Source organism: Paroedura picta, chromosome 7, assembly GCF_049243985.1.
Source record: "Paroedura picta isolate Pp20150507F chromosome 7, Ppicta_v3.0, whole genome shotgun sequence".
Lineage (NCBI taxonomy): Eukaryota > Metazoa > Chordata > Lepidosauria > Squamata > Gekkonidae > Paroedura > Paroedura picta.
Genome location: NC_135375.1, coordinates 52150267 through 52176488, shown reverse-complemented (window position 1 = coordinate 52176488; position 26222 = coordinate 52150267). Strand labels below are relative to the sequence as shown.

Here is a 26222-nt window from a genome sequence, read left to right as displayed (position 1 = left end):
TGTTGAGCAATATATTTATTTATGGAGTGGGAAAAAAATTGTCATAAAGGGCAAAACAAACAATCAAAATATATTGCTAAGTGGCTCAAAATGGAAATCGGACCGTCTGCCCAGCCTCTATTTGGATCTGATCATAAACCCATTTCCTGTTACAACGGCACTCTGCCCCACACTTTGTAGAATTGCATTTAGGGCAAGGGTAGAAGCAGCCCAAGCAGTTCTTCTCCAGGCAGTCACACAAATCTGCTTTGTTGGAAAGCAGCCGGCCGTGTTTGTCATATTTCTTCACAGTCCTGTAAAAGATCAGATAGAGAATTGCAGAGAAGCCTTTTAGATTTGGAGAAGCAAAAGCAGAGACATCGGTGCAAAGAACCAGGGATTTCTGCTGACACTTTTGCAACATGCATCTGCTGAAGATAAGTCTCATTTTGTAAAAATTGAGGGTTTGTGCTTAAGCACACGCTTAACAAGGACAATATAAATTCATTTCACATCTAAAAGTTTTGTGTGACTTTACTGCCATGTGTGTATAAGCAGTTTTCTGTTAGGGAAGCAATATTTATTGGTGCCCTTGCTCAGGAATACATACCTTGGTCTCCTCCTTTTTATCCTCACAACAACTTTATAAGGTGGGTTAGTCTGACAGAGGGCAAGTGGTCCCCAACCTCTATGAACCTTTGGAATGCTGATGTGGGGGGGGGGGGCGGTGCAACCACAAAACAGCTGCCATAGGAAGTGGAGCCACCCACAAACTTTCAGAGATTGAAGTTATGCATCATTCTGATAGTAGCTCTTCAACATTTCAGGCAGAAACTGTTTTAATGGGATGGCTATTAAAATTAACATTTAAAAAAATTCTTGCTAACAGACAAAAAAGTATACATATTAACTAGCTAAGAAACCCTCATCTGGCAGTGTCTGTCCTCATGTTGCAGGCATCTTACATACCTGTGCAAAAGGTAAAGCTTCTTCTCCTGACTATCTCCTTTGCACATGAGCCTAGCCATTTCCCCCTCCATTCTAAGTCATAACAATGACAGTTGATGCTGATGGGCTCGTGAGAACCCCTCACACCTGTGAACAGTAAAGGAGAGATTCTGACCAGTTTTTGATTGGAACATAAACAGTTTTTGAAAAGTGACCAAGATTGGATGTTAAATGTATTATTAATCTCTGCCTGAATTATAAAAATACGTTCAAATTGGGAAGATCTGATTTCTTCAGTTTAAGTTCCATTCCGATATAGTAAAGCACTTTAGCTTAGACCAAGCATGTTTAGTCAGAAACAAGTTCCACCGCCTCACCCACTTTCTAAAAACATTTGGCAGGCACCAGGAAAGGTGTCAGGTGCCATGTCTTAGACCAAAAGCTAGGCTGGAAAGGATGTCTCCCTCTCAATATTACCTGAATATAATATATGAATGCAATAGATTGGGGATAAAAAATGAAAGGTGGTAATGTTCTATGTGTGGACTTCATGGTATCATATCTCGCTGAATGACTTGCCTATTTCCTTAGAAGAAAAGCCCTGTTTACATATTACAGTGAACACATGTACAATCTGAAAGAGCCAATGTGTGTTCAATTTACAAATGAACCCAGGGATCAGTACTTGGATAAATGTGGGGTTTAAATAATACATTAAGATGTATATGTATTGAACATAACAATAATTAATACACATAGGAAAAATTAATTATACCCTGTACACCGATTGTATGAGTATTCAATTTAACTCAGACTCCTTGGAAGTAAGTACAAGACTGTAGTCTAAAATTATCACTGCCTGCCATCACGGCACCCAATGCAAGATCTTGAAAAAATCAAATACACCAGCTTACTTCTTTGTATTATTAAAGCAATCCTGGTTTATCATTGACATGCAAGCTTTTTTCTGCTGCTCCCGAGTTTCAGGGTTGAAATCTGCTAGAAGTGGTCCTGGATTTTGAAATGCCAGGCATTTCAGCTGCCGTTCTATTTGTTGCTATAAGCAAAGAAGGGACTATAAGCGATATGATGAGCTCTGTTGAATTATTACTTATAATTATTGCTTATAATCATTACTATTAAAGTATGAGCTTACAACAGCCTTACCTTAGCATTAACCCCCGTTAAAACATTGCATCATTTATTTCTTTTTAAACCAACCTTGAGGATTAGCTAGTTGAAGAACGCTGCATCATCAATATACTAGCACTATAGTAGTCTGAGATAACTGTGCATAAACTCCTTCCAATGCATGGAAAAATTGGGGGGGGGCTGTAAGTATTTACTGTTAAACCAATTATCAGAGTTAAGAGGAAGACAGGTGAGAAGAAAGATCTCTATAGAGAAAAAGCTGGAGCTGTACTACTGACCAACCTCTGGATGGAAGGAACAGGTTTGGCCTCACTCCCACCCCCACAAAGGAGCAAGGATTTTATCCATATTTCTTTCTCACAAGAAGGGGCTGCCACCAATCCACTCATATGTTCCAGCCATCCCCGCACACTTTGCCTATTCACTTATTCCAAGTCTTCCCTTCTAAATGGGTGGTGGTTTACTGGCTGTGCGTTTGGCTCCTGGTACACAAAGAGAGCAAGTTTCTTCATGGTGGTAGTGGAAGAAGGAGAAGAGGAACAGGAATAAGAAGGAGGAGAAAGAGGAGGAGGAGGAGAAAGACAGCCACTGAGCAGGAGGCCTGGAACAGAGAAGGACAATGAGTTATCCCTTGTTGTCTTTCCAGAAACTATGTGCCCTTTCCCCTCAGCTATTGACAATTCCCCTCCCGTCTCTGTTTAGACAGTTTCACTAGACAGCAGAGAAAGAGAAATGGTGGACAGATAATTCAGAAAGGCCAGGTGACATAATGCATTAGCCATCCTGTCTACGAACCACTTCACTGACTCAGATGAGACAATAGCGCTAATCATTTCACACCATAAAACATTGGGGTCTCACTTGTGGAGAAACTTAAAACAAGATCACAATAGGCCAGTACGTCCAAAATAAACAAAAAAAAAGGATGGTGACAAGAAACAAAATGAATTTTAACTGTTCAGGAAAAACATCATCTAGATTTTCAGGAGTGTGAGTGAACCAATTTAATAAATAACAAAGACAAGGGCAAAATGTGATTATCTAAGGACTAATGATGTGCTACATTATCTTTGCATCCTCCTCAGGTCCACAGAAAGATTTTGATCAGTTGTGTTTTGTGAATTCTGTGCATGGAATACAATCCCCAGGAGTATGGGGACCCAATTCATATTGGGACTACTGTCCATGGGGAGGAGGGATTTAAGTCTTCCCCAGTCCCTGAGTCATTCTTCCAACCTGAAATGGTCCCAGGGTTCTATTTGTTCTGCTCAGGGAAACTATGTGTTACTTTCCATCATTACCCATGGATCCTTCAATGGATGGAACTGCACTTCCCTGGTGTAATTTCACATAGGAACACTGTATGGGGTCAGGACAGTTAAGCCCTGTCTATGTCCCACAGTTCTGGGATCCCCACACTCCTGAGAACTGATTTTCAAGCATGGAACTTGTCTAGTGAAAAACTGTTATGGCATACCTGGGGAGGGTACAAGGGTAATGCAACATCCAGCTAGGTCCTACATTTAAGACAACTTTCCACTGAAAGAAGTAGTAGGTAATTTGAGATGATTTTGTGCTCTAAAAAGGTGGTCCCCAACCACCGAGCCGCAGCCTGGTGCCGGGCTGCGGCTCCCCCTCCGCCCCCCGCAGTAAGAAACTTCCCAGGGCGCAAGCTTGCGGCCTGGCAAGCTTCTTACTGTGGGAGGGGGGGAGAGGGAAGCAGGGCCGCACACACACATGCGCGGCCGGGCAATCGCCCACCCTGCTGCCGCCGGTCCCCAGCCTGAAAAAGGTTGGGGACCACTGCTCTAAAAGAACCTCAAGCTTTTCAATCCTTGCAAAATGTTCCAGACATTCTCAAAAGGGTGACCCAGGCTATCATACATCCCCAACAACTCCAGGGATAGCAGATTATTTTCCAAGCACTAAATATATATATAAAATATAATAATTTGATACTGATAGTGTTCTATGTAAATGTTCCAAAATATTTAATGTAAACCAACCAGAGCCATAGAGAAGGGTGGTATAAAAATCTAAATAAATAAATAAATAAATAAATAAGGTCTTCTGATGATCATGACACAATTCATCAAGAAGGTCTTCACACAAGCCTAATGGAAGATGAATGCACTTTCTCAGTCCCAAACTCATTCCTTTTAAGATTGTGCCCTACATTTGAGATTGAGATTGCCCTGTTGACAAATTAGGTTTCTCCTCATCAAGATCTTCAAGATGGGTTGCATGGACAGAAGGACTAGCATAGCACAGACTGGCTTTCCACAACCTATAGTGGAAGAGGAAATGTTTAAACTCTGCTACTCTCAGCTGGCTGTGTCCATACTCTTACCATCTTCTTTTTCCAGTGTTCCACGTGCCTTGGTAAATGAAGAATCTGAGGGCAAGGAAAAGGCATAGAAAAAAATCATTGATGCAAAAGAACAAAATGCAGAGGACTCTAGCAGAGCATTAAAGAGATAGGGTAAGCCAAAGCCAAGACATTAATCACTAGGAAAACGTATTTTAGGGTAATTGAGTTAGGGATTTTTTGGAAGCAAGTGGGGGTTGCATCTGGACTAATAATTTACTAAGATATGGAGTGCTGGTAGGCTGGCCTTTATGCCCAAATTTTAAAAGCACATATCTAAGAAGGAGGCCCTTCAATGTATCATTTTTATATCATTCCAAGTCCTCAACATTACTTGGCAGACTACCCAATATTAATAGGCAGTCTGAAGCAACTTGACATCTGTTATCTGCATTCTGTATAATTCCTATGAAGAAACCAAGTACATTAAATATATAATATGGAATCCTAGGGTGGGGTGTGAAAGAGGAGACAAAAGAAGTTGAAGGAAGATTACGTTTAATTTTGAAATTCAGCTCCCAAAAGCTAATAATGGATTTTACCCATAAAACACAGTTCTACTAAGATGCTTACAACATGAAAATGAATAATGAAAACCATAATAGAAGAAAAAAATGCTAAACATTAAAAAAAACTGAATAAGATAGATTGAAATCAACAATAGAGGGGATGTCCTGCTTACATTAAAAAGAACTGCCCTCAATCTAATACATGTTCTAACATCTGTTTTAAGGGGATAGTATGTTAAAATTGTTCCAGATGGTGACCATTGTGGTATGTGTGCCCATTCACTGGCATTTACACAACACAAGGTTAGTAATGTTTTCTCTTTTCCCACATTTATGGTAATATGGTAAAGCTTGTCCTGGTGAAGCATGGTGAAGTTTGTTCATAAAACTGTAACCCCATTACCATGTAATAACCATTACCATATGGAATTATTTAAAGCAGGCCCAAATGCTGCCTGTCCTGTCTAGACCACACCTTTTGAAGCGTAAATGATACAAAATTCATAACAATGCTGACACCTCTCAAAGTGCTCTTCCATACTAAATTTTGTAATCTGTTGCTCTTTCTTTGATAAGCTTTAAGAGTCATTAGTATGTACATTCATCAGTGATAGACTCTAACCGTTCCCCACACTGAGGTAAATTTTCTCTCCAAAAATAAAGCTGACTTTCCCATCCAGTCCCTGGTTGATTTCTTTGGCTTTATTCAGCCCTGGGAGCTTTGGGGAAGGTATATAGCCATCATTACTTTAAAAACCCTTTGTCAGAATAACACTGAGGTATTTTCACCAAAAAGACACTTAAATATTTTTGGAATGAGTAGTTGGAATGAGGAATCAATTTTCTTTATACAAATCTGTTCATTCACAGTTTCGATTTTTTTTTTCATTACAGGCTCCTTCAGCTGTTCTTAGGCTTTCAGATAGGATGAATTTCCTTAACCTAAGAGATTTCTTTCCAGTGTTTATTACTAAAACACAGAAAATTTTCTGTGATCTTGGTCTTCTATAGAGCTCCCCTGAACTCTGCCTGGTTCCTAGAAAGTAGGCACTATTAGTTTACACCACTACTTTCTCCCTTCCAGAAGCTCTGCCTTCTGTAGTAACTGAAGCTCTACATGTATCTTAGGAAATACACTTCTGATTTTCCTTTGCTAACTAATCAGTGTTCTTCCTTCTCCTCTGTCAAAGGATGTGCCTTACTCTTTGACCTAATTTGGGAGTAAACACTGAAATGTCCTAGTTGTTCAGACACTGTGCGGATTAACTCTCAATAGCAAGCTCTGCTCTTTCACTAATTGTCCCTCAGAGGAGGTTATCAGCTAAAGATCTGACAGAATCACACCTCTCTTGGACCAGTCTCAGACTAAACTGTCTTCCCTCCAGCCCACAGCCAGTACAATAACTCCCACTCAACTGTTGCTGGCCAATCGCAAGGCTCAGAACAGCCTGTCGCCCTAGTTCTGTCTGCCTAGTGAGGATTTTTAACCCTTCACTAAACATTGCTGTTGTTTTAGCACATTTAGAGCCTCATTTTCTAAGTGCTGTCCATCACAAACACATACAAAGTGTTTGCTAGGATCAGGAACATATTATGTCATGGCCACAAACTTCAGCACCAGCACATAATGGCTCGTAATGTTTCACACTGTGTGTGTCAAAGAGACAAAGCATGAGTATGCAGCCACCTCAATGGTATACTGCCTATGAAGGTTGCCAACCTCCAGATTATACAACAAATAAAAACTGGGGTACAGAGTCAATGGAAAATATCAGAAAAAAAAGAAAGTTGTGTAATTGTGACTCTGAAACTATAGTAAATAATGCTTCTAAAGGTGCAAAAATTGTCATTTATAAAGTATCATAATCAGAGATCAATTCCCTTGGAGAAAATGGCTGCTTTGGGAGGTAGACTCAAGTCTATGGCTTTATACCCTGCTGAAATCCCTTTCCTGCTCAAACCCCATCCTCCTCAAACTCTACCCACAAAATCTCCAGGAACTTCTCAACCTGGAGCTGACAACCCTACTACTCAGCCATGTGGCATTTACAAAACACGTCATGGTCTTATACAAACCACAGTGATCCTTGCATCTAAATAGACCACTTTCTGTCCAAACTACAACACATGCAAAGCTGGATTTAACATACACATCAATGCAGTTACATGTCCTATGCCCCCATCACTGTGGAATGTATTGATCTCAAAATGCTTATAAATTTGTAATCTAGGATTGTACATATTGCAGTTAGGAAAATACTTCCTCCCCGCTTTCCTGTATTTGATCACTTGTGACAGTGTACTACACTGGACAGGAGAAACGAAGCTGTTCAAAGACATTTATTTACTCACATAATTTATAATCCACCTTTCTCACTGGGACTCAAGATGGATTACACAAAGTGAGTCACAGCAATCAACAAGATGGAACATTCAATAAGCAATAAAATAGCATTTCAGTTGTAGAACTAGCCCGAAGTCTAAAAAAACAGAAAAGAAGCAAAGCATAAGTGTTAACATGACACATGAAATGATACAAAATTATACAACAGGATCCAGGCAACAGTCCCTAGTAATATACTCCAGTAACTCTGTGAAGCTTTTTGTACAGTGCTACCCTATTATCTGTGTAGAAAATTCCTCTTGTAGAAAACCCCTCATTTTTTGCATTGTTAGTGGAGAGCCAGGAGGGTGGGAGCTTTCCTGACCTCCTCAGGCAGACCCTTCCACAAGGCGGGGGCCAAAACAGAGAAAGCAGGTGTATGGGCAGTTGTTGATTTTCCCTTTTGCAGGCTAGCCCTTACAGTGAAGCAATCATAGAGAAGCATAGGGTAGTGACAGTTGCATAGTTTTAAAACTGATGAATACCGTACAAGATAGGCATACAGACCCAAGTAGGAATTAGAACAATGATAGGAAACAACAATACAATACAGGGAATAAATGGGATGAAGATAGAGAGGGGAAGGGAAGGGCCAGGCTCTTGGGCATCTGGGGCAGCCTTTCTTGACTTTTTTTTTACTACTGAGAAACCATTGAAACATTCTTCAGGCTTTAAGAAACCCCCAAAGTGGCGTGATCATACAGAATATGGTTGGGGAGCATAGCTGTGTACTTGCACACCTGTCCCCCCATTCCCACCCCTTCCAGGCCATTCACAGGCCATTTTGGGAGGGGGTGGGGTAGTCATATCACCCAAAAATGTTAAACAAATTTTAAAAATATATGTGTCCAAAATATGGACAAGCTCACTCTTTAAAATTTTCGTTCATTTCTAGAAACGCAGCAGGACTGGCCAAAGTCATGCCATTGATGAGATTATTCCCTGGCACCCTTTCTCCACCTGCTCTAAGACAGCCCCTTGGTACAATGAGGAGCTGAGCAAAAACAAGCAGGAGTTGAGATTACTAGAGCAAAGTTGGTGGCAAATTCATGACAAGGAGGCAAGAACATCTTATAGAGCATTTATGAAAGACTATGAGACAGCAGTGAGAGAGCCTAAGCGAGAGTTCTTTGCCACCTCCATTGGGTCCACTAGCTCACAACCAGCTCAATTATTAATTTGGTCCTTGACTGCCCTTCAAGAAGGGTGCCCAATTAATAGTCAATTGGACATGAGCTATGAGGCCTTTGTGAGCTATTTTGCAGATAAAATCTTGTCACTCCGCCATGACCTTCCCCCGACACTTATGGCAATCAATGAACTGGAGGCCCCCTGGCCAACTCCGAAGGAATGCTTTGACAGTTTTAGATGTCTTGTGCAGGCTGATGTCAACAGGCTGCTAGCTTCAATAAGGCTGACCACCTGTCCTCTAGACCCATGCCCCGCAAGGCTCTTAAAAATAATAAGAAAGTAGGATGACCACTCTAGGAGATAATAAACCTTTCATTGACATGGGAATTCCTCAAAAATGAGTTCTTATAGGGAACTTACAGCTGCTCACTGACTATAAAACCCTGTGGTGATTGCATAATAATGTATATAATGCCCAGTTCTGGCCTAAACTGGAAGCCCTTACAGGTACAAAGAAAGAAATTGCCTTACACCATGTAAGTGGTTCATTTAGCCCAACATTGCATACTGTATCTCTTCGCAGCTATAGACAATCAAGGCATACCAGGGACATTATGCAGAGGTGGGCAAACCACCACTAAACATCTCTTGCCTTGAAACCCTACTGGGTTGTTATAAATCGGCTGCAATTTGATGACAAAAAAATACAGAAGGGAAAGAGGAAATCTAGAGGAAGCTACAATAGAGAGCAGTGTCAATAAAATGACAATTCACATTTGCACAGTCATAGTATCTGTTAGTGTTTTTTAAAGCTGGATTAACATTACTCAGAAGAGACAGATGTGGGATTGCTGAAGATTAATCATAGAATCATAGAATCATAGAGTTGGAAGGGGCCATAAAGGCCATCTAGTCCAACCCCCTGCTCAACGCAGGATCAGCCCAAAGCATTCTAAAGCATCCAAGAAAAGTGTGTATCCAACCTTTGCTTGAAGACTGCCAGTGAGGGGGAGCTCACCACCCCCATAGGCAGCCTATTCCACTGCTGAACTACTCTGACTGTGAAATTTTCCCCCCCTGATATCTAGCCTATATCGTTGTACTTGTAGTTTAAACCCATTACTGCGTGTCCTCTCCTTTGCAGCCAACGGAAACAGCATCCTGCCCTCCTCCAAGTGACCACCTTTCAAATACTTAAAGAGGGCTATCATGTCCCCTCTCAACCTCCTTTTTTCCAGGCTGAACATTCCCAAGTCCCTCAACCTATCTTCATAGGGCTTGGTCCCTTGGCCCCAGATCATCTTCGTCGCTCTCCTCTGTACCCTTTCAATTTTATCGACGTCCTTCTTGAAGTGAGGCCTCCAGAACTGCACACAGTACTCCAGGTGTGGTCTGACCAGTGCCGTATACAATGGGACTATGACATCTTGTGATTTTGAAATTATGCCCCTGTTGATACAGCCCAAAATGGCATTCACCTTTTTTACCACTGCATCACACTGCCTGCTCATGTTTAGTTTACAATCCACAAGTACCCCAAGGTCTCGTTCACACACAGTGTTACCTAGAAGCGCATCCCCCATCCAGTATGCATGCTTTTCATTTTTCTGACCCAGATGCAGAACTTTACACTTATCTTTATTAAATTGCATCTTGGATGACCCAATACAGTGGAATACATAGAAAAGAGTTTCAGGTAGGAAGGGACCCCTGACCAAGATTAAAAATGGGGAGGGACCAGCTTGCAGTAGGGCAGAGCATCCCAAAGTAGAATATGCAGAAGCTAGTAAATGGTGAATGGGTAAGAAGACATGGAGAGTTAAATGCAAGAAGAAAAGCACAATAGAAGAGATAAAATTATACCCTTCCCATCTTGAAGAGGAAGGGTATGGTGATTTCCTGATCATGGTAGTAGAAGAAAGTTCTGGAGGAGAACTAACTACCAAAATAGAGAGCTTGAAATGCCCTTCTTATGCACCTAGATTTGCCTGGTGCCTAGCTATTAGAGGAGCCTAGCTTGGTGCAGAACTAGAATTCATAATGGCATTGGCCCAAACTTGGGGAACTGGCAGCCCACTGGTGGCCTTTTGGTTATGTTCCAATTGGTACAGACTTAGAATGTGAGATCCCATTGGTGTGAACATTGCATCTGAATTGTAATAGGATAGTTCAGCTTTCGAAGGTCAGAAGAGAGCATCTGGAGGTACACTGGAAATGTGCTGGGTGTGTGCCAACTATGGTTCTGATTATAGGTGACTATATTAGAAAGGATAACAATCTTGACTGGGATCTCTGATAGTAGCCAGAAAATTGGCTGGCTGCCCTTCCTGGGATTATGATTGACTCATCCTCTTGTGGTCCTGCTTACCAACACCTTCTGGGAGGAGGAAGAGATGGAGGAAGCTGGCCCCAAGTCTCAGATGCTGCAGGTAGATCCACCAGACAAGGTGGAGACTTCATCAGGTGCAGGCAGGGAGTCACAGCCTGTCAGCATGCCATACCCTTAGTCCTGCACCCTGAGTTATTGCAGGATTAGAGCTGACAGCCCTATAGGTTGCTCAGCTATTGAAGACTTATACCTGTCTCTGGATGGCTCAGCAGGTTGATGAGTTGCACCTGGTCTTGAATGACTCCTGATAAAAGCATGCAGAAAAGGAAGGGAGCAAGTGAGCTTTGACCTATTGAGCCATGGACTGTTGGGATTGTGTCTCTTAACCCAAGTACCTTCCTGAATCAGGATATGTTCAGAAGCTGTACTGTGGACATTTCAGGAAACTCAATCTTTATACTACAGACCTGGGTTCTTTTCTATGTCAACAGGTATGACGTGCTCTGGCAGTTCAAACCTTGTTTAATATTCTCCTGGCACATTAAGGTATTCAGTCCTCTTGAAAACACCCCAGACATGACTTGCCTTAGAAAACATCTGCTTTAATATCAAACTAGATGTATTTTCCCACAGCCCTGGCACATAAAGGCCAAAGGATCTTGGGGTATAAGTTATATGGGTCTAAGTAAGATAATACCATACAACTGGCTGGACCAAGGGCCTGATTCAATATACAATAGTTTTGTGTGTTCAAGAGTGCCATGATGTGTGCAATTACTTGGGAACAAGCATCAGTAAACTCAGAGCAACTTACTTTTGTTTGTTGTTAGATTTTTATCCTGCCACTCTCGGGAACGACTCGAGGTGGTAGCAACCGTTTCTGAGAAAATTATGTGTTACGGGTTTGAAAAGATTTTTTAGCAGAAATCAATAGCAGTTCTGATTTTAGAGTGTTTTTCAAAGGAACTCTGATCTCATATTGTCTGCTAGATAGCACAAAAGCAGGAACAAAATGTGTTACAATTCCAAGACCTAATATCTAGATTTTAGAAAAACCTAAGGCTTTTAAAGAGACAGAAGTAAACTGAGTTTTTCAGAAGCATACCTGTTGTTTCTGCTCCAGAGCACTTTCCTTTGTGTAAGTGCTACTTGCTTCTGCCATTTTTTGTGATGCAGAATTGCCATCTTCGGTACTGATACCTTCCAAAGTATCCCCCATTTCCAAAATGGGGGGACACCCTGAAATGACAAAAACACTCTGGAATTTATTATTGTTTGCTCTTTAAAAAAAGAAAAGACAATTGTTTCCCAAAGCACCTTTCATCATTCAAGCACTTCTTTCATCTAATGGCTTACCAACAAAAAAGTCAAATTGCAAATAAAAAGGGAAACAAGGGAAGTAAAGCAGAGGGGAGAGTTAAGTAGGAAATTAGGTAGGTCCTATCACATCGCAGTGGGTAACACTGAGTCTGGTCAAAAATGAAAACTCAATGAATTAAATAAATGAGTTGGAATGACGAGGAGCAGCACTGAGGGAAATTGTGTCACATGCGCAGATCATAAAGGAAAATTGTCAACAAAGCACTCTAACTTCATTCCTCCACCATTTGACCTTTCTCATCTCCTCAAGCCACCTAAACTGAGCTACAGCCTCATAAATGATTACATTTCAAAGCAATTTTATAACTACCAATTTACCTAGAAATCTAATACTTTGGGTCATCACTCATGCTCCAAAATGCAGCCAACAAAAAAAGGGGAGGGTTAAGGAAATAAGACTGAGAAAAGGAGGAGAGGCTGCTGAACGTACCCTTCTCTGACCCTTTTATTTTGGTCCCATTCATTGGGGTAGTACTCCACTCAGAGAGGTGAAGCCACTTGTTTGACTGTCTCTGTCCTATTCTTTTCCCAGGGATGTCATGATAGGGGTTTTCTTATGAAGATCGCAAGAGCCAGTTTAGTGTATTGGTTAAGAGTGACAGCCTCTATTTTGGAGAGCTAGGTTTGATTGTCTGCTCCTCTGCATGCAGCCAGCTGGGTGACCCTGGACCAGTCACAGTTCTCTTACTCTCAGCCCCACCTACTTCACAGGGTGTGTGCTGTGGGGAGGAGAAGGGTAGGCAATTATAAGCCTCTTTGAGACTCCTTTGGGTAGTAAACAGCGGGGTACAAAGAACAGTTCTTTCATCTCTTCTCTTCCCTTCCTCCTTATCAATCCAGTCCAATATCTTTGACCTTGTTATCTTGGTATGGCCGCCCCACAGCTATGTTGCCAAAGGCATGTCATCTTAATGTCCTTATCTGTCAGGTCAGGTTTCCAGACATATAGCTCTCAGCAGCTTTCATAGCATCCCTGAATCACAGAGCATGACCTATTTTATTATTTTTCTTTTTACCTTTTATATGCTGGATTTCTATACAAAGGAATTCATAGAAAAATACCAAAATATAATTCACTAGATAATATGGCCTCTCTTCAGAGCATATAAAGATCACTAAATGATACAATTAAACAACCAAAGCAAACAAAATGAACACATCCTGAGCTGATCTTGATTAAATAATTTGCCTAACATAATCCTTGGGCTGTGAACTAAGCCCCTTTTAGTTGTGTCAAACCCAGGGTTCTTGACTGAACCTTGTTAGCGGGATTAATATTGCCAGAATGAAGCTAGCATTTAGATCCAGTTAGACCAGTCTGTTCCCTCACCATTCTTGCCTGGACAGAGGTGGTGCCAGTACCTTGACAGAGCTGGTAACTTTCCCCCTCTTTCTTGCAGTCACAGGGAAACTGGCAGTTATTATGATAGATTTTTCTCTCTTTTTAAACATTTTTATGCTTATATACATCTACAAATAACAATATCACCACTGAAGGAAAAAGCAACATAAAACACATACAGAAATCCCAGAAACACAAACATCACAATCCCAGAGTCCGGACAATTTTTTTCTCATGTAGCTCCAGAAAGGTGTCCACTGTTCATGCTATTTCTCCAAGTTTTTATCCTTTAATAGTTAATCTGGTTGAGTCTGCAAGGCTCAACTTCTCCATTTAGCTGCATACACCAGTCTTGCTGCTGATACTGCATAAACAAGGAGCCTGGTGAAATATACTGCCTATGGAGACCTGGCCCCTGATGGAACTGCCAAAGTTCCATCTGCAGGGCCTGTAAAATGGTGCATATGGTTGAGACCAGGGCAAACAAACAAAATCATTTGGCAGAATACACCTCCTCCAGAGTATAGAAGTCATAGAATCATAGAGTTGGAAGGGGCCAATTTGGAGGAAACCTCAGCAATTGCAGCAGCAGAGGCAGGGAACTGCGCCAGCCTTGATAGTGGTAGAGAAGGTGGGAGGGGGAAGGAAGCCTCAGGCAGCCTTGCAACTAAGGATAAGAGCTGTACTTGGCTTAACAGTGGAAGTGGGGAGAAAAGGCAAGTGCTGTCATGAGATAGTAGGTGAATTTCCTCCAGACCATGCTGGATTCTGGAGATTTTTGGAGGAGGGATAAGTTGGGTATGAAATTGGAGCCACCATAGGTGGGCAGGTAGCTGTGAGTTGCTGCACTGTACAGGGGGGTTGGGCTAGATGACCCTGGAGACCCCTTCCAACTCAATGATTTTATGATTCTTTGACTCAGCAAACCTAGTGGCAATTGAGTAAATAAGAAAGCTAAGAGGGGAAAGGATTCTCCTACAAGTATAGCAGGTTCCTGCTTGTATATTCTAATTTTCAACCCAGTAGAATCATAGAGTTGGAAGGGGCCATACAGGCCATCTAGTCCAACCCCCTGCTCAACACAGGATCAGCCCAAAGCATCCTAAAGCATCCAAGAAAAGTGTGTATCCAACCTTTGCTTGAAGACTGCCAGTGAGGGGGAGCTCACCACCTCCTTAGGCAGCCTATTCCACTGCTGAACTACTCTGACTGTGAAAAATTTTTTCCTGATATCTAGCCAATATCGTTGTACTTGTAGTTTAAACCCATTACTGCATGTCCTTTCCTCTGCAGCCAATGGGAACAGCATCCTGCCCTCCTCCAAATGACAACCTTTCAAATACTTAAAGAGGGCAATCATGTCCCCTCTCAACCTCCTTTTCTCCAGGCTGAACATTCCCAAGTCCCTCAACCTATCTTCATAGGGCTTGGTCCCTTGGCCCCAGTAAATATGGGGATACTTAAATCTAGAGATAAGAGCCATGAATGAACAAGGTAGATCTGTTCACAAACCTGAAAAAGCCCATTTTTTGCAGGAAAAAACCCTGAAATTTATATTTCATTAACCTGTTTGTATTGGCTGAGTGCAAGGCTCTTCTAGTCTAGGAATATATTCAGAGAGGCAGTCCCGTAGGTACACAGAGGCTGGGCCATGTCCAGCCTTGAAGGTTCAAACCAACACCTTAAACCTGACCCAGAATAAAATTGGTGGCCAGTGCTGAACTTATTTTGCCTGATTATGCACAAAGATCCTAAGTTAGTTTGGAATATCAAGCATGATAACATTGCCATACATAAACGCAGTGAAACATATGTAGTTAAATCTATGTGCCATTAGGTGTCAGTGCTACTCTATGAAAGTAGAAACACCGTATTAGTTTAGCCACTTTACGAATGCTCAGAAGAATTTAAAAGCATCTTTCTTTTTACCACTCACAAGATGAAGAGGTAATTTGGTTTGTCAATGAAATACTGATCTTGACAAGACCAAAGAACTGAAGCTGGCAGACCAGAGCTGTTAAAACATTTAAGAATTACTTATTTGCACAGAGCTTGCATTTTAATAGGAAAAATGTTTGGATATTAAGCACCAGGAATTCTGTCTCATGAAAATGTCATTGTAGAGTCTCATGACCTAAAGTCACTGTGGGCCACCAACACCTTTCCTCCCCAGCCTTGGAGCATGTGCCCTCTTCTCAGTAAGTCACCTTGACAGGCTTTCAGATGTGTAGCCCAGTTCACGTTTACTATCTCAGTGAGAGTGGGACCCCATCATCCACAGTGGCACATTTTCCAAATGTCAATGAAGCTATTAGCTGATGTTTAATAATTGTTCTGAGGCTTTCAAAGCATACAAACCAAAAATCAAAATTAAATGTAGAGCAAGCAGCAAAATATCCCAGGAGCACACATTAGCTGTGATATATTTGCCAAGTTTTTTGGTAATAAAATATTGAGATTATGTTTTGATCTTGGTGTCAGTTATACCATTGGCACTCCAGAAGAAAGGCCTAATACATCACCTGGGCTACTTATGGATCATTTGGACCAAGTTTCAATGTGGATGTGGACAAGATCCTAAGATCTGCAAGTGCCACTACTTGTACTCTGAATCCTTGTCCATTCTGGCTGGTAAAATCATGTAAGCACCACATCAATAAGGTCTATTAGGAATTAGTCCTTAACTTGGGACACCTTCTCTCAACCACTATAAGAAGCAGTTATTTGGCCACTACTTTAAAAACCATCCCTAATGAAAAATGATATGGTCAATTATCATCTGTTCTCTAATAACTGATCCTTTCTGGGCAAAATGCCTGAGACCGTTTATGCACTGGTAACTTCACTGCCCCAGCTCCTGTGCAGGAGCACAAATCAGGGGCAGATGAGGTTCAAATGCTCCCCCGTGTGGGTGCAGGAAGAAGTGGCGCAACCTGCCATGACTAAAACTCTAGCTTGCAGCCCGGCATGAAATCTCCAGTGCATAAACAGTCTGAGAGAACAGTAATGAATCAGCTCTAGACCCTTTTCAATCTAACTTCAGAGACAGCTCTTCTAGCTTTAGTTAATGATCTTTATCCAAGTGCAAACAAAGGCCAATCTTCTCTATTGCTCTTCCTGGATTTATCTGTAGCCTTTGATACAGTAGATCATGCCATCTTGTTGAGGGATCAGGAGATGTGTGTTGAATTGGTTTAAATAACTCCTCACAGATTTGACTCTGAAACTCTTAAGACAAATCATTCATAGTTGAGGGTTAGTTGCCATCAGTCTGTTGATTATACTCAGCTCTATACCACCTTATTCAAATCTCCTGGTGATGCAAGATACTGCCTGGATACAGTGGTTAACTGACTCAAAGTCAACAAATTGAAAATAAACCTTGAAAAAACAGAGGTAATGCTGGATGGGAAGGCAGAGAACTTGAAGGACATTGTTCTTCTCATTTTAAATGGAGTTCAGCTGACCTTTGCTGACTCAATTAAAAGCCTTGGGTTCATACTTGATCCAGCTTTATTACTGGGGAAGCAAATTCATGAAGCTTCAAAATAGGCTTCTTTCCTGTCTTTAATTCTGGAAAATAAAAATAAAAATCTTCTAAAAAAATAGGCTTCTTCCATCTCAGCAGAGCCCATAAAATGGCCCCATACATTTAAAATAGAAAAACCTAATAAAGGATAATAAGGGGGGGGGGGTAAGGAGGGGTTGATGCTTTTAATTTTTGTGTGGGGTTGTATCTTTTTTGTAACCCACTACAAGATGGCTCACCAATAGCAGCTAGGAAGAAATCCAAAAATAAATAAATAAATAAAAGAATATAAAGAAAAGGATTCCAGTTTTTAACTATAACAACTCTATATCAAATTATGTATACTTAGTCTAAGTATATGTTACACTATATAATTATATAAAATAAACGAAGTCCCTCTTTATTCTATAAATTCATATTCCCCCCTTAATCCTCCACACCATATACTATCAGTTCATTTTCCCCATTTCATAAAGCTAAAAGAGGTTTCCAATTAGTGACAAGCATAGATGTTGTCCTTTCTCTAGAGAAGTGAGTTTAACCTCTCTACCAATTCCATCATTTTTATCTATTCTTCCATTGAGGATAATACTATTTAAATTTTTTTAGCATACAACTGCCTCGCTGCTGATGTCATATTTTTAAAAATGAAGTTCCTTATATTTTTTCAAGATCTTTATCCATTAATCCCAAAATAAAATTCTCTGGTGTCATATTAGTCTTTAAAGTCTTCTAGTTTGATGCGTATATTTGTATCCAAAAATTATTAGCCTTCTTACGCGTTCTCCGTAAATGATAAAATGCCATTTTATATTGTTCACATTTCCAGCATACATTCAAGGTATCTACATACATTTTTGATAACCTCTTGAGTGACAAATACCAACAATATCATTTTATAAATGTAATCCTTAAGGCTACAGCTTAATGTAGATTTAGGACCCTTCAAACACATATTTTTCCATTGTTCCTTTTGTATATTATACGCAAAATATTTAGCCCATTTTATCATTCATCCTTTCACTCCTCCTTCTGTCTCAAATTTCAATAGGGGCTTATACATCGGCAATAAAATGTGCATAATGTATACATCATTTTGTATTTAAATTTTAACTATATTTATTTTAGCAATTTATTTTTTTATATTTAATCTTAGATGTGATTTTTGAGTGATGGAACCTGCCCTGAGTCTAGGGAAATACGGAGGGAAACATACAATTATAAATTCAAATGGGTAGCCATGTTGAAGTAGCACAATAAAATCAGAGTCCAGTAGCACCTTTAAGACCAACAAAGATTTATTCAGGGTGTGTGAGCTTTCGAGTGCAAGCACGCTTCCTCAGACTATGATCTTCTTACATGACAGGGAATATATAACCACAATCAATTCTGTTACATCAGTAGACTGTCACAACCAAATACAGCCAATGATAATCCTTTGTCAGAACAATTATAAATAAATCATTTTACAAAATCATTCTTAGATTGTTCAGAACCTTGAGCTTTTTTATTTGCTTTAAATCTGTTTTTAAAAAATCTGCATGAGACATCAAATCTTGAGAGGAATGGGGAATCCATTTTTAGAAGGGAAATAGGAGGGAGGAGAACTTGTCCTGGAAGTTCTTAAGGCTTTGCAACACAGAGTGAACAAATGTTCTCCTTAACTAGCCCTGACTCTTGGCAGCCAACACCACAGAGAAACTGTGTTACAGCTGGACTCAGCTGAGTTTTCCAAGCTAGGTAAGAGCAAATCAGTGATACAACTGCACAGCTTGATCATGCAAGCAATTGATCTTGATCAGAGGAGAGAGAAGCTTGGCTACACACACACACACCAATTTGCATTAGTAGCAGTTGTCACCACATTCAAGGGGTTTTTTGACTGATGGTTTTCCTGCAGGGAGATTGCTTTTAATGATTTGTTCTGAACTGTTTTATTGATTGATTTACATATATATGTATGCATTATTTTTTACTTTATTTGCCCCATTTTTCTGTAGCGGATATTTAGAGAGATATGTAATAAATGAACTGAGTATAAATTCCGGAATTCTTTCTTGCAACAAAATGAGCAGAGAAACTCCCTTCTAGGTGTATTTGTAACACTGATAACTATTTTGACCATCACAAGTTGGTACTTTGTTCTTTCACTTGCACCTCCCTGTCATTCTTATGATCATTGTTTGTGAGTGATGAACTGTTTTGTGCATTCTGTTAATTAAAATGGGACACACTAATAGTCAGTAAGGGTGATGTCACCTGTTATACGACCCCCCCCCCTAAAGACTGAAACCAAAGGCTGAACTTCAAAACATTATTCCCTTGAGAACTGATTCAGGGAAATATCTTACCTGTCTTTTATCTCGTCACTTACTGTTCTTAGCACACCAGTTTCAGTGATAGAAAACAATAAATTTAACCCCAAAGGCTGATGTTGAAAAAATAACTGCTTAAAATAACAATGAATGTTTTGGAAATTATTGTGAAGATCATAAATTACTGGATCCCACATCTGTAAGATGCTCAGTCCCTTGATTAATGGCACGATCTTTATTGTGCTATTTTGCTCACCATGTTTGAAATAAACCATGTAGTGAATAAATACATTAGTGATTTTCAATTATTTACCAAGCAAATTCACAAGACATAGTTCAAAAGATTATTTATCTCCTTTATCTTCAAAATGCAAAACTCTGAAATGCTTCTAGCTCTATTCCCTTTTACGTTAGCAAAAAGAAATAACATTATCATAAGAATTCCTTTTACTTTGTCACATGTTTCACAGTACATCTTTAGCTTTGGGGTTACTTCATTTTTAAACATTTGAAGAACTGTTAGTCCAGTAACTAAAATTGCAGTGACAAACAAACAAATTATGACTCTGTCCAAAAAATGTCATTCCAATATCAAAGGATCCAATGCCTGTTCAGTTGCCCCATCAAAGCCACTTGTATGCGTTTCCACCAGTTTTTTTCTTCAGATGATGAAACATAATTCTCCCCCCTCATATAAATCACAAAAGAATTATCAGTATTGTACTGAGTATTTTAATGAAGGTCTAATGTATAACTTACCAGATGTTTAAGTACTATGCAGCAAATGCTTCAACAGCCAAATTGTACTTCACCTGGATATTCATTCAGCACAGATACAACTGACAGTAAGATTATACAATGGTCTGAAAATGTACAGAGAGTATCTTAGCAGTGTAGTGATGCTACTTGTTTGTTGTTCACAAATGTAATTGGACACAGTGGACCGTGTGATTGTGTCCAATTAATGTTAGTGCACCTGAGATACCTTAATCCGATAGCCTGTAGACTGCATAAGGATGTTTATATCATCAGAGAAGTTGGCCCTTTAAGACTGCAGCTTTTTAACCTTTTTTGTGACACCCCAATTGTTATATAATAAGCTACTGTTAATATGAATGTCAACATACTAGCTTTTAACTTATTTTAAAGAAAATAGATTGCATTTTCTGAGATCAGATATAATTTTGTTGTCTTGTGTTAACAAGCACCAGTGCAAAAAGTAACTAGCGTTTAAAAGAGCATCCATATTGTTTTAAAATTATCAATTGTTTTATATTTTATGCAGTATATTATAGAGCCAACAATTGCAGTACATTGTTCTGGATAATCCTGATCAGGCTAGATTTAGATACAGGGATGCACTTATTAAATGAAGCATCTAGTGAGTTTTTCTATATCAGATCATGTAAATCTATATCAGATCATTTAAATCTATATCAGATCATTTAAATGTCTCAACAATATTTTATGTTCATCATGGGTAGAGTACAGAATGGATGCTATTAAAGAATCTATTTCGTTTTTATTTTTTATTACAGCATAACTATCTTGCATTTTTAACACTAACTCAAACAGAAAATTGTACCATCCATTACTGTCACACAGACAATCACAAGTATAAAAATGTATCTTACCTGCAGATAAGCAGACCAAAAGCAAGTTGTGCTTTCTATGAAGCAGCTCCCAATGAATTCAGTTTCCCATATTTAGTGGTTTTAAAAAGCATCTCCTAACAATAGCTAGCTGTCACTGTTGATAACGGTGCATATGCCTGGCTAACTCATTGTGTTTTAATTTCAGACACCATACAAAGTTAGCCTTACTTGAAATATAAAAGTTGTTTGTTTATTCCTGCTACATTTTATTTACCAATACTCCCCCCACTTTAAAACTATATAATCACTTCTGTGAAGTTGGGCATTCTTGCCATTTTCAAATGCTTCTTCATCTGGGACTCAACACAGTCTATCTATTGACATAGGTTAGACAGTTTATAATCTATAAATGCCATTTAATTGTGTCACTTCTTTGTTTCTTGCACATCTCAAGGCTATTATGGGTTTCTAAACTCCCTTTTGTCATATACAGCTGAGAATCCAAGATTGTTTTGGGATAAAGCCAACAAGTATTCCCCTAATTTTCAGGGCATACCCATGACAAGAAGTTAGGAAAAAATTGATTTAGAGACTCATATTTTGCTTTTTGCACATGCACTGAAATTACCAAGGGAAGAAGCGAGAAGTGTTACACATCTGTGATTTGAACATCTTACAAGAGTTTTATTTCTGATATATTTTGTGTAAGCAAAAAAAAATCAGATCTTCTAAGCATTCAGCTGATTTTGTTTGGGAACAATATTGCTAGTGTGCTTCCTGTTGTAATCTGAAAACACTGTCAAAACACATATTTAATAACAAAATAAAAAATATTATCACACCAGAATTTGACAGTGCTGCCACCTCCTCCCGGGGAGCAAAAAGTTGTGTTATGTTCTTTCCTTATGAATTTTTGTTTTTCCAATAGACTTAAATTACACTACAGTGCAATTGTCTTTCACTCTTTAAATGTAAATAAAAGACTCCATATTTCATGAACAAATGAGCAATTATTTTAATATTGAGCTTCAGATCTCTGCCCACATAACTGAGGGCCACTGCTTGAAAGTGCATGCCCACAAAGAGGTATTTTTAATACACAAACACACATGTAAAATCTAGTTGCAATGTGAAGATGACCTGATTTTGTTTTACATGTGGACTTTTTAACCTAGTGCTGACCCACTATACCATGTCTTTTCCACAAGGGGGTTGATTTTCAGTTGAAAAAAATAGCATGAGAGGAAGAGGCAGTTTTATCCTTCCTTTTGAAACCAAAGTAGCCAGGTTTGCATTGAACAGCATATCACAAATCCTCTTCCATTTGAAACAGAAAGTACAATTTCTGCACACAAAAAGTATGATCTTTTTTAAAAGTAAATAAAATAAGATGTGGTCAAACTGCATACTAAAATACATATTTTTAAGGTGCTCTCAAATATTAGTAATCTTTATTCTTCTTTAGCCACTCAGCAAATCTAGTTATTCTCTTCTGCATGTAATTACAATTATTGCTTTCTGCAACTTTTAAGTAGCAACTCTTCTTTGTTTTTCTTGAATTATATTGTTTTTAAAAACCTGGAATTGAAATTTAGTAAGTATGTGTCAAAGCTGCATTGTCAAATGTCCATAGCATGGACAACACATAAGTTGCCCTTCAAATCTGGTAACAAATGAATTTATGAGTTCCAGATTTCAGCTCCTTTAAGACAATTACCCTAGGATGGTACTTTCTAGGGAAATCCTCTATATGCCTCCACATTTGGTGGTAGTTGGATTAACAGGTTCTAATGCATGGCTCCACCAAAAAACGTGCCCTCTATTACCAGCCAATAATTTTTTATATTCATCTCTCTCCCTCTTGCATAAGTAATATTTTCAGTACAGGAAAATTAGAACACCAGGCATTTGCAATATATTTTCTTAACCATAAATTACTTTGGTTAACATTTATATATTTTGGCAATTTCAAAACACTTGTTAATTAAGAAGATAACCTTTTATAAACACAAGAAAGAAGTGGTCACATGCAAGTTGGATAAGGGTAAGCAGTGGTTTTGTACAAAAAGCTGACTGAAAGTCAGGCACTGAATAATATTCTTCAGCATTATATCTTAACTGGGGCAATGGTGCTAAATCAGCCCTCAGTTTCCTCAAAACAACCTATAGGAGGTAGTATCCCACTTTGCTGTAAATCATTTTAAAAGGCAGTAGTTAACAAAACCTTTTCTGATCCCTAGCATGCCAAATCCACTCTCAGGAACACAAGGAGCTTACTGCAGCTAATTTAACTGTCCTATAGTAATGAACTCCTTCTGCCCAAAAGTTTCCCTTCATGCCACAGTAGTGATAGAAAGGGAACTTGCAAATGATGCAGGGAGAGCTGTAGTTTCCAGTACATGCCATACCAAGTAACTACAGAATTCCCACTGTTTATTTTTATAATACTGCATTATAATTCCATGTTTTGGCTTTTATATTTTACTCCCTTGCAGGTTTTGTTGTTTCCCATCAACCTGATAAATTAGGTCACAATGGTTTTAACAATGCAATTTCACTTTCTTTTTGCTGTTTATTTATTCAATTTATAGTCTGCCTTCTTTCTTGGGCTCAAGTGGATCACATAATAGTGTCCCATAAAACCCTAAAACTATAAAAATTATAATCACAAGATGGTAGAAAGAAAAATCCTTCAGCCATCCCACAACTGCCCACGAAGGGGTTTGTCAGACGGAGCTGCGTAGCCTGAGGGGGCCCACTGATCTTAACATACCTCAACAGAAGAGCTCAGTTTTATAGGCCCTGCAAAACTATGACAGCTCCGTCAGGGCCCTCAGCTCTCCTGGGAGCTCATTCCACCAGGTTGCAGCCAGGATTGAGGCCAGGCATATCTCTCTGGGGCTAGGGACCTCTAACAGAATAGTACCCGCAGAGCAAAGAAGGCCCAGGTCAAGGCCAGGCATATCTCTCTCTGGGGCCAGGGATCGCTAACATATTAGTACTGCAGAGCGAGGAGCCCTGCAGGGAGCATAAGCAGACAAGTGGTCCTTCAGATAGGCAGGGCCCAAGCTGCGAATGGCCTTAAAGGTCAAAACCAAGACCTTGAACTTGATCCGGACTATAACTGGTAACTAATGCAGCTGCTTCTGTGCAGGCTGGATGTGGGTCCTTCAAGATGAACCAGTGAGAACCCTAACAGCTGCATTACGCATCAACTGGAATTTCCAGGTCAAGAGTAGGCCAGCGCAGAGCAAGTTACAGAAGTCCAATCTAGAGGCGACCATTGCATGGATCACTGTGGCCAAACAGTCTGGAGGCAGGTAGGGTGCATGGGGGAGAGTATCGTGTCCTATAGCACCCCACAAGGGAAGTCCATATGGGCATAACAGGGACTCCCCACTGCCACCCTTGGTGTCAGGTTCTGAAAAAAGGGCGCAGCCATAGAAGGGCCACTCCCCAAATCCCAGCCCTGGTGAGGCAGTGGACCAATAAGTTGTGGTCAACCACATCAAATGCAGCTGACAGATTGAGTAGTACAAGTATAGCTGATCCGCCCTGATCCAGCTGACACCGGACATCATCCACCAAGATGACCAACACCATCTCCACCCTGTGGCCAGGATAGAAGCCCGACTGGTATAGATCAAGTGCTGAAGTATCCTCCAAGGAAGCCACAAGCTGGTCTGCTGTGGCCCTTTCAACTACCTTTCCCGGGAATACAAGATGCGAAACCGGGCAAGTAACTGGCCAGGTCCCACGGGTCCAGTTGTTCCTCCTGCCAATTCTTAGAGGACTTAAGATTTTCAAGGTAAGAGATAATCTGAGGTGGCTTCCCATTGTTTGCTTCCATGTCATGACCCTGATATTCCTTGGAGGCCTTCCATCTAAATACTAGCCAGGGCCAACCTTGCTTAGCTTCCAAGATCTGACAAGATCAGGTATATGCAAATAAATACATCTGCATTTCATAAACAAATGCTGTAACACTAATTCTTTCCTTGGTCTATAGCTGTTTAACAGGTTAACGACAGACTCTTAGCACAAATAATTAATACAGATTTCCCCCCAAAGTGATTTAACGAGTACTGTGAGTTAAAGTGTGAAATAAAGAGCATTGTACTTCTACAGAGCACTGCTTGCTCATATCGTGAGGATAAGGTTTTGTGGCACTATCTCATAGTATACATGATTTAGATATTTCCACAATCATCTCCACTGAATAAATGTAAAAGCGGAATTAAAAAAATGAATATTTAGTCCCATAGTTACACACACAACAAATCAGCCACATAACAGAGTTACGTGACCCTGGAGGTCCCTTCCAACTCAGTTTCTATTATTCTACACCAGGGGTAGTCAAACTGCGGCCCTCCAGATGTCCATGGACTACAATTCCCAGGAGCCCCTGCCAGCATTTGCTGGCAGGGGCTCCTGGGAATTGTAGTCCATGGACATCTGGAGGGCCGCAGTTTGACTACCCCTGTTCTACACGTTTCTTCTTTCTGGTCATGTATTTCAAGCACTAAAGTTTGCTTCATTGAGTTCAGTCAGTACAATATCAACACATTCCTTTTGCTTCTGTTTAGGCCAGCTCCTTAAAGTCGATTCTCACAAAGCAAGGATTTTGGTAAGATGTAAATAAATATCTTTCTCATAGCAATGTCCTGGTTATCAGTTCTTCCATTTGCAACAAGAATTATCTAATTTGCTCTCATAGGCAGCATCCTTCATTAAAACATGAATTGACATCTCTGTTTATAATATAGCATATTACTTTTTTAAGTGTTACAATCCAGCAACCTGTATACATGGGGGAATACTTTAGCCATCTAGATTTTTCTGTAGCCACTTGATAGTTTCCATTATTTCTTTTTTCCTTTCTTTATTTTTATTTTTTGCTGTCAGCAGTATGTCGTTGGGAATTATTCTTTCTTCTTCTTTAAGTGTATTGTTAAGAAAAACCTGGACCTAAAATCAATAATAATACAGGAAGTTATTCAAAGCTGCATTATCAAACAAATGAAATCAAAATAGCTTTGTTAGTATTGTTAACTAAACATGGTCATATAAAGGTAATTCAAAAAACATTCAAGCTAAAATTCAAATTTGCTATAACCTTAGAATATTTGAACAGAGTTGCATAGAAACATTGGGAGATAGCTTCAGTTATCCAGGGATTTGAGTTTTTCAATAAATACTGTAGCAGTGTTGTGGAATTATGGAAGTCAACTTCTTTCATTAAAGACTTTATAATGTGGTCCC

The 26222-nt window shown here is 39.7% G+C and overlaps 2 protein-coding genes across 3 annotated transcripts in view; both read right to left on the bottom strand.

The window, feature by feature from the left end:
* Positions 1 to 25346, bottom strand: ARL14EPL (ARF like GTPase 14 effector protein like). Of its 2 annotated transcripts, XM_077344348.1 has the most exons (5): positions 20125 to 25343; positions 11905 to 12038; positions 4430 to 4474; positions 1842 to 1984; positions 1 to 293 (listed from the first exon to the last, which is right to left on the bottom strand). In XM_077344348.1, exons 2-5 carry the CDS (start codon positions 12016 to 12018, stop codon positions 86 to 88), a joined length of 510 nt encoding a protein of 169 aa, XP_077200463.1. In that variant the 5' UTR covers positions 12019 to 12038; positions 20125 to 25343; the 3' UTR covers positions 1 to 85. The 2 variants fall into 2 exon arrangements, with proteins under 2 accessions (XP_077200463.1, XP_077200464.1); XM_077344349.1 differs by lacking the exon at positions 4430 to 4474 and having other exon boundaries at positions 20125 to 25346.
* Positions 25347 to 25412: 66 nt separating this feature from the next.
* Positions 25413 to 26222, bottom strand: part of LVRN (laeverin) — a 40224-nt gene continuing 39414 nt past the window's right edge. Inside the window, exon 20 of the mRNA XM_077344345.1 lies at positions 25413 to 25928. Within this exon, the coding sequence (XP_077200460.1) occupies positions 25782 to 25928 (147 nt within the window). The 3' untranslated portion in view covers positions 25413 to 25781. The remainder of the gene's footprint in view (positions 25929 to 26222) is intronic.

Coding starts and splice junctions, on each gene's coding strand:
- ARL14EPL (XM_077344348.1), bottom strand. CDS start 12,018: ATGGGGGATACTTTGGAAGGTATCAGTACCGAAGATGGCAATTCTGCA. Junction 4,475..11,904: donor CTCTGGAGCAGAAACAACAG/GTATGCTTCTGA, acceptor CCTTGCCCTCAG/ATTCTTCATTTACCAAGGCA. Junction 1,985..4,429: donor AACACTGGAAAAAGAAGATG/GTAAGAGTATGG, acceptor CTTTGCTTATAG/CAACAAATAGAACGGCAGCT.